The sequence below is a fragment of the Orycteropus afer genome, unplaced genomic scaffold, assembly GCF_000298275.1.
Source record: "Orycteropus afer afer isolate SDZICR_OR568_19922 unplaced genomic scaffold, OryAfe1.0 scaffold00011, whole genome shotgun sequence".
In the NCBI taxonomy this organism is placed as follows: domain Eukaryota; kingdom Metazoa; phylum Chordata; class Mammalia; order Tubulidentata; family Orycteropodidae; genus Orycteropus; species Orycteropus afer.
The window spans coordinates 8,621,055-8,629,774 of NW_006921598.1; the positions used below are offsets into that span (position 1 = coordinate 8,621,055).

Below are 8,720 nucleotides of genomic sequence, written 5' to 3' on the forward strand. Positions count from 1 at the left end.
TTTTTTTTTTTTTGACTAAAAAACAAACCTGTTCACACCCTTCAGAGTGATAAAAAAAAAAATTAAGATATCTGACACCACCATATATTGGTGAGGGTATATGGAGCAAAGGGCACTCTACAACACTATTCAAATTGAAGATATACATACCTATGACCTAGTAAATGCTGCTGTCAGGACAACACATAGCAAACTCACAAGTGGGCACGAACATGTGTGCATGTTATGGTATACATTATCATTGTCTCTACAATACATAATTGGAAGCATTCTGAATGTTTAGAGGCAAATATATGATTAATTATGGACCATTCATTCAATGAAATACTATAGAACAGTTAACAGGAATTATGTACTGGAGTTAGGCACTTCAACATAGGTGAATCTTACTGACATAATGTTAAGTGAAAAAGGAAAATTTAAAATATATGCAACTGATTGTTCTGTAAATTTTAAAACAAGGTGAATGAATTCTGCATGTCGTTTAGGAATATTATATTATGTGTTAAATGTATGAAGAGATGAGTGGGAATAAATACCAAACTCAGGATAGTGGTTGCTTCTGGAGGGCAAGGGATAGAGTGATGGAGTGGGCTGGGAGAGTGGGGAGAAGCACTGGGCTTCAGTGTGTGGTTTTCTTTCTTACACTGAGAGATGGATGTACAGGTGTTCATCCATGTAGGTATTGGGTATCACATGTTGGGTCTGTGAAGGTAATATTGATTCATAGCAACCCTATGTCATATGTAGGAGGAAAAAAAGAAATTAGGGCAATTGCTTTGAATCAGGGGTTGGCAACCTTTTTCTATAAAGGGCCACATAGTAAATATTTTAGCCTTTGCATTCTACTGTCTCTGAGGAGTTTCCACAAAGGAAAACAGCTTTGCTGTTGTAGCATGAAAGCAGCTATAGACAACACAGCCAGATGAGTGTGGCTGTGTTCCAATAAAACGTTACCTACAAAAATTGGGTGGTGGGCCTCATTGGGCCCATGGGCCATGGTTTGCTGACCTCTCTACTCTAGACCAATGATCCTCAAACTTTTTCTTCCTGGCTCCTTCCTTATTTGCCCAGTGAGTCATGCCCATATCATGTCTCTGCCTCTCATTGTTAGTTCATCTTTAGTCTCAGAAAGGTGGGAGGAATGATTCCAGGGAAGTCTTGGGTGTTCAGTTTTTCTCATGAATTGCAATTAACAACAAACCCTAATTGTGGAAAAGCTTTATAGAGACCTGTAACTTCGGTCCTTATGACTGTCATAAGTGCCTACAGCTACTTTATTTTTTAATTTTTAAAAATTGTTGAGGTGAAATTCATGTTCCTTAAAATTAGCCAATTTAAAATGAACAGTCTAATAGCATTTAGTGCATTCACAGTGTTTTGCAACTATCATCTCTATGTAGTTCCAGAACATTTCCATCACTCCATAGCAAAACCCCACGCCCGTTAGTTTTTCCCCACTTCCATTTCCCTCAGACGCTGGCAACCACCAATCTGCATTCTGTCTGTATGAATTTGCTTATTCTGGATATTGCATAAATGGAGTCACACATTATTTATTTTTGTGTCTGACTTCTTTCACTAATGTTTTGAGATTTATCCATATTGTTGCATGAATTAGTACTTCATTCTTTGCTGGCTACGTAATATTCTGTTGTATGTATATGCCACATTTTGTTTATCCATGCATCAGTTAATGGACAGTTGGGGGTTTCCACCTCTTGGCTATTGTGAATAGTGTAGCTATAAATGTCCATGTACATATATTTGTTTGAGTACCTAGTTTTCATTCTTCTGGGTTTATATCTAGGAGTACAACTGCTGAGTCATAAGGTAATTTAATTTTTTGAGGAACCTCAAAACCGTTTTCCACAGCGGCTGAATCGTTTTCCATTTACTTCTAGAGCTACATTTGACTAGCCTTTTTCTTCTCTTTGATAACAAAACCTAGTTTTCAAATTTGAATTCTATGAAACCAGCTTTTATTTGTGCCTCTGCAAAATGTTTTTGGGGTTGTACCCATGTGGTTTCCAGAGATTAAGGATGTATATGGAAGGCAGTTTAGAAGGCTTCAGGAGGCAAAACTGCTTCTCTGGGCAGTGTCTGCTCTAACAGGGTGCATCTTTGTCCCTAGGATGATTACATGGAAGCTCTGGCCAGGCTCCATCTTACGGTGACCAGGGCCTACAAAGTGAATACCGACATCAACTTTGAGGTGTTTATTCATAAAGTGGATGGCCTGTCAGATGACCACAAAATTGAAACCCAAAGAGACATTCACCAGAGGGCAAATGATGACCTTGCAGATGCTGGATTAGAAAAAATTCACCTCAGGTAAGAACAGAAATCACTCTGGGTTCACATTATTAGATGGAAAAAAACAGGTTTGAGGCCCAAAGTCACCATGATTGACATGTGCAGTCATTTACTTGTTTGCCCTGCTTTGCACTGTAGGAATTGGGATAGGATTTGGGAAAAGCAAACTTTGAATGGGCTGATTCTAATCTTTGGTAAAAGCAGTGTTTTTGTTTTATCATATGGACAAAGCTAAGCATTAAGAAAGAAAAGCTCCTGAACATAATCCAAGAAGTTAATAGATATTAAAGTTCATAGTTCTTGTTAAATATGGTAAACATATCTCTCTGGATGGCACAGACAGTTTGTGCTCAACTTCTAAGTGAAGGGTTGGCAGCTTGAACCCACCCAGAGGTGCTTTGAAGGAAAGGCCTAGTGATCTGCTTCTGTAAAGATGACAGCCTAGAAAATCCTACGGAGCACTTTGTACTCGGTCACACATGGGGTCTCCAGGAGTTGGAATCAGCTTGATGGCAGCAGATACAAATAAAGAAGTATTCTGAAAATAATTGAAATAGAAGTACCCACAGAGGAAAACTACTTTGCCATGACTTTTAGAATGGTGGTATATGCATCATTTATTTTCCAAAATGGAAAATGAAAAAATTAGATGTTTCAATATCACTAACATGACAGCTATTAATGGAACAAGCTAATGTTTGTTGTTAGATGTTATCAAGTTGATCTTCAACTCATAGTGACACCATATGACAGTAGAACTGCCACATAGGGTTTCCTAGGCTATTGTCAAGAAGCAGATAGATCACCAGGCCTTTGTTCCCCATGGGTTTGAACTGCCAGTCTTTTGATTAGCAGTCAAGTGCTTAACCATTGCATCGCCAGGGCTCCTTGGACAACTTGATAGCAGTGTGTAAAGATGATTCTCTTGCAGGACTTAAGGAAGCTCATATGGGCACTTATTACTGCATTTTTAAGCTTTCTAGTCCAGCCAGTCAACAGTGTAGGCATACTTCTTGCTTTTTGAAGGATAATAGCTTGCTAAGACAAGCTCTTTTTTTTTACAGAGGTCATTTTCACTTTGAAGGGGGCTAGAACGCTTATGTTAGGACTGCAGGTACTGAAGGCAGGTTACTGGTGTTACGACACAGCCTAAGCAGTCTCTTCCTCAGTCAAAAGGAAAACGTGATGAAATATTGTTTCCTCTTTCAGCTTTTATCTGACAAGCATCTATGATCATTCAATATTTGAAGCTTTTAGCAAAGTGGTTCAGAAACTGATTCCACAACTCCCAACCCTGGAAAATTTGCTAAACATCTTTATCTCAGTAAGTAAATCATAATGCCCCCATTTTTGCAGATTTGAGTTATTTACAGAATTTGAGAATAACATTGCAAGAGTGAAAAAGATTTGCTTATTTCTGATTATTCTTAGTATAGTTCAAGGTCACTTAAGCATTACTTTTGAAGATTATTCCTTGATTTTATTTTTTTAAAGTCACAAACTTACCATTTTTCAAATATTTTGAGAGGCATTGGCTTTTCTCCTTATGCGTCCCTTTCTTCCTGTGACATGCACTGCACCTCTCAGCCTGTCAAACAGCCCCCCCCCCAAGGTGAGGAGGTGATCCCTGCTCCTGCCTGCTCTCCAGCCCAACCTGTGCTGCCTCTGGCAGCTCTCGGTGCAGTGAGCAGACAGATGTTCATAGATGATGTTTTACATCCTTTAAAATTTCACCCCAAGGATACATTACTGTATATTCCTCTGTTATATTTAGAGTTTTTATTCAGGTTGTACGCAATCATTCAATATTGGTAGAGTCCTATCAGAGCTAGGGGACATAAAACTTGGTTTTGGCAATAGGACATATACTGTTGAATATATTTTATGTTTAACACCATGTGGAGGATGTGCTGAAGGAATCCTCCAAATCACCAACACCAGGCAGACTGCAGATTTGCAAATGAGCAAGGTTGCTTCAGGAGACCTGTTACTAGACTCACATTGGCTCTGTCACTGCACAATTTTGGGTTTGTTTGTTTAGATTCTTTAAATTCTTTTTTAATTTACCCTCAGTAAAATTCACTGTTCTGAGTATATAATACTATGTTGGTTAGTGTTATTACTTGACTTTTTCCAAACTACAGGTATATCTCTAAGAGTTAAGTAACACTATCCACTTTGTTTACTTAAATAATTTATGATCATTAACTTCCACTTTTCGTTTCTGATGCACTTCCATTATTAAGAAGTTTATGACTGTGAAGTTCAAGTTGTAGTGAAATGCCACAACTTAAATTTTTAGTGACACAATTTTTGCTTGTTCATGTTTTACTTTCAGGAAGGCATATAATTTATATCACTATGATCTGGTCTTTTTGTCTGGGTCTTTTGTCTGGGTCTGTGGTCAGGGAGCTCTGGTGGCATAGTGCCTAAGGCATTTGACTGCTAACCAGAAGGCTGGAGGTTCAAACCCACCAGCCACTCCCTGGAAGGAAGATTGGGCAATCTACTTCTGTACTGATACAGCCTTGGAAACCCAAGGAGGGGTTGCTATGAGTTGGATCCAACTCAACGGCACTGAGTGAGTTGATGATGTGGTCTGAAGTCAACTGTCAATTTAAAGCAGCATCTTTTTTTGGTTTCAGAATTCTGGGATTGAAAAGGCATTTCTATTTGATGTGGTCAGTAAAATTTATATTGCAACTGATAGTACCCCAGTGGATATGCAAACCTATGAGCTCTGCTGTGATATGATAGATGTGGTTATTGACATCTCTTGTATTTATGGGTAAGTAAAGCATTCTTAAAGGTCACAGTCAATTCATAGTTATCTTTCATAACCTTTAAGACATTTTTGCATTCACTTATTTGATTTAGATATTGTTGTTTTAAATGACCGAAATCTAGAAATAGCAATAGCATTTAGTGTACACTAACAATAATTATCCAGCAAATACCTGGCATTGAACTAATAATCCCAATGCATGCATTGTACATTTTGATTCTCAACTATTCCACCAAGCAGGGATTACTATTCCCATTTTACAGATGGAGAAACTGAGGCTCAGTAGTTAAGTTTCTAACCTCTGCTCACACTGCCAATAAGGGATGGAACTAAGAATTTCAAATCAGGTCTAGCTGATTCCTGGCCTCTCTGCTAAAAAATCTGTCAATGTATAATGTCATATATTTGGGAGACTAATAGGATCCTTAAGGAGCTCTGATGGCATAGTGGGTAATGCATTTGCCTGTTAACCAGAAGGTCAGTGATTCAAACCCACCAGCTGCTCTGCGGGAAGAAGATGAGGCAATCTACTTCAGTAAAGATTTACAGCCTTGGAAACCCACTGAGGGTCGCTATGAGTCAGAATTGACTCAGTGGCGGTGCATTTGGTTTTTGGAATAGGATCTTTACAGTGTTGTGAAGAATACTGAGTGCCAGAAGAATGAACACATCTGTCATGGGAGAAATACAGCCAGAATGGTCCTTAGAAGCGAGGATGGCAAGACTTTGTCTCATGTACTTTGGATGTGTTATCAGGAGGAACCAGTCCCTGGAGAAGGACATCACGCTTGGTAAAGTAGAGTCACGAAAAAGAGGAAGACACTTAATGTGGGCTCAAACATAGCAATGATTGTGAAAATGGTGCAGGATAGACAGTGTTGCATATAAGGACTCTGTCTTAGGCTGAGTTCTCTAGAGACATAAAACCAGTGAAGTTTATATATATATGTGTATATATGTATATATCTCTCTAGGAAATGGCTCACATGGCTGTAAATGCTAACAGTTCCCAAGTCTGTGGGTCAGAAGTCAGGCTGTGAAGGATCCTCCTTACTCATGTAGCTGCAGGCGTAGGGGCTGACAAACTGAAGATCACAGGTTAGATGGCAAGGCCAACTCACGAGCTACAAAGGCTGATGAATCCCAAGATTGCCAGGCATTGTGGCAGGCTACTGGCTCAAGTCCAGAGAACCAGAGGTCAGATGATGATGAGCTAGATGCAGGATCAGATTGAGCAAAAGCCAGAGAGCTTTTCCAGAACATCCATATAGTTGGGAAACAGGCCATACCCTTGAGGAATGTCCCTTTCAATTAATTGGCTGCTAATAGCAGATCTCATCATGGAGGTAATTATATTATATCAGATCTCATCATAGGGGATGACTCCATCATAACTGCCAAACCACTGAGAATCATGGCCCAACCAAGTTGACACACACCTTGACCATCACAATTGCTGTGAGTTGGAACCAACTTGACACACCTAACAATGATAGCAATAGGATCCTTGAACTCTAAATAAATATCTTACATTAATAATAGCCACTATTTGTCTGTCAGTTTTTGTACTATGGTGGCTTGCATGTTGCTGTGAGGCTGGAGACTATGCCAGTGTTATTTTGAATGCCAGCAGGGTCATGCCAGCAGGGTCATCTATGTTGGACAGGTTTCACTGGAGCTTCCAGACTAAGACTGGGAAGAAGGATGGGGCCATCCACTTTTGAAAGAATTGGTCACTGAAAACCTATGAATAGCAGTGAACCACTGTCTGATATATTACTGAGAAACTTTATGAAGAGCCAGGAAACATTGATATAGTGCGAGAAGATGAGCCCTTCAGGTTGGAAGAGCTGCTTCCTTGAAGTAGAGTCAACTTTAATGGCATGGATGGAGTAAAGCTTTCGGGACTTCTGTTTGCCAGTGGGGCACAAATGAGGATGGGAAGAAACTGCAAACAATCATTACTAATTGGAAGGTGGAATGTATGAAGTATGAATCTTGGAGCAATAGAAGTTGTCAAAAATGAAATGGAGTGCATAGAGATCAATATCCTAGGCATTAGTGAGCTGAAATGGACTGGTGTTGACCATTTAGAACCAGACAATTATATGGTCTACTATGCTGGGAATGACAAATTGAAGAGGAATGGCGTCACATTCATCATAAAAAAAAAACATTTCAAGATCTATCCTGAAGTACAACACTGTCAGTGATAGGATAATACCCATACACTTACAAGAAAGACCAGTTAATATGACTATTATTCAGATTTGCACATCAACCACCAAAGCCAAAGATGAAGAAATTGAAGATTTTTTATCAACTTCATGCAGTCAAGATGTATTGATTATTGCTGATGACTGGAATGCAAAAGTTGGAAACAAAAAGCATCAGTAGTTGGAAAATGTGGCCTTGGTGATAGAAATGACACTGGAGATTGCATGATACAGTTTTGCAAGACCGATGACTTATTCATTGCAGATACTTTAAAAAAAAAAGTTATTGTGATTTTGGGTGAAAGTTTCCAGAGCAAATTCATTTTCCATGCAGCATTTCATACACATTTTGTTTCATGTCGTTGACTACAATCCCCACAATATAACACCTCTCTTCCCACTTCCTCTCTGTAGTTACCTCTTCCATGTATCCTTTTTTCCTGTGCATTCCTGCGCCCCCGCCCCCCGCTATCTCCCTCAGTAAACACTCCTTCTATTCTCCCACGGTTGATCCCTCTAAGGAGTATATTTACCTTGTTCACCCTGTATGCTTGTTTATTGTTTGGCTGAAAGCCACAGGAGTGAATTCAGTTCCAGAACTGAAGGGTAACTAGGGGCCATAGTCATGGAGGGGGGGAAATACCTTTTTTCAACAACATAAACAGCCACTATACATGTGAACCTCTCCAGATAAAATACACAGAAGTCAAATCTATACCTATGGAAAGAGGCAGTTGAGAAGCTCAGTATCATTAGTCAGAACAAGGCCAGGAGCTCACTGTGGAACAGACCACCAATTGTTCATACACAAGTTTAAGTTGAAGCAGAAGAAAATTAAAACAAGTGCATGAGAGCCAACATATGGCCTTGAGTATATTCCACCTGAATTTAGAAACCGTCTGAAGAAAAGATTTGATGCATTGAACATCATTGACCGAAGACCAGACGAATTATGAGATGACATCAAGAATATCATACATGAAGAAAGCAAAAGGCATTAAAAAGACAAGAAAAAAAGAAAAGATCAAAATGGGGGGGGGAGTAGTAGAAAAGACTCTGAAACTTGTTCTTGAATGGAGTGTAGCTAAAACAAATGGTAGAAATAGGAAATAAAGAGCTGAAGAGAAGATTTCAAAAGGTGGCTCAAGAAGACAAAGTAAAGTATTATGAAATGTGCAAAGACCTGGAGTTAGAAAACCAAAAGGGAAGAACATGTTCAGCATTTCTCAAGCTAAAAACTGAAGAAAAATAAGTCAGTCACAAAAGGACAAATATTGTATAAGTCCGTTATTGTAAAACTTAAGGGAAGGTTTATCTATTGGAGGAAATTTTCTTTGTTGGTTACCAGGGGTGGGAGGGGAGGGAAGGGAACACTGTTAGATAGATAGTGATAAATATTGATT

General features: G+C 39.1%; 1 protein-coding gene across 1 annotated transcript in view; it reads left to right on the plus strand.

Moving 5' to 3' along the window:
- RRAGD (Ras related GTP binding D) overlaps nucleotides 1-8,720 on the plus strand; it is a 92,284-nt gene that overhangs the window by 53,839 nt on the left and 29,725 nt on the right. The window contains exons 3-5 of the mRNA XM_007950879.2: nucleotides 2,135-2,334; nucleotides 3,526-3,640; nucleotides 4,962-5,104. Coding sequence (XP_007949070.1) covers nucleotides 2,135-2,334; nucleotides 3,526-3,640; nucleotides 4,962-5,104 — 458 coding nt within the window. The remainder of the gene's footprint in view (nucleotides 1-2,134; nucleotides 2,335-3,525; nucleotides 3,641-4,961; nucleotides 5,105-8,720) is intronic.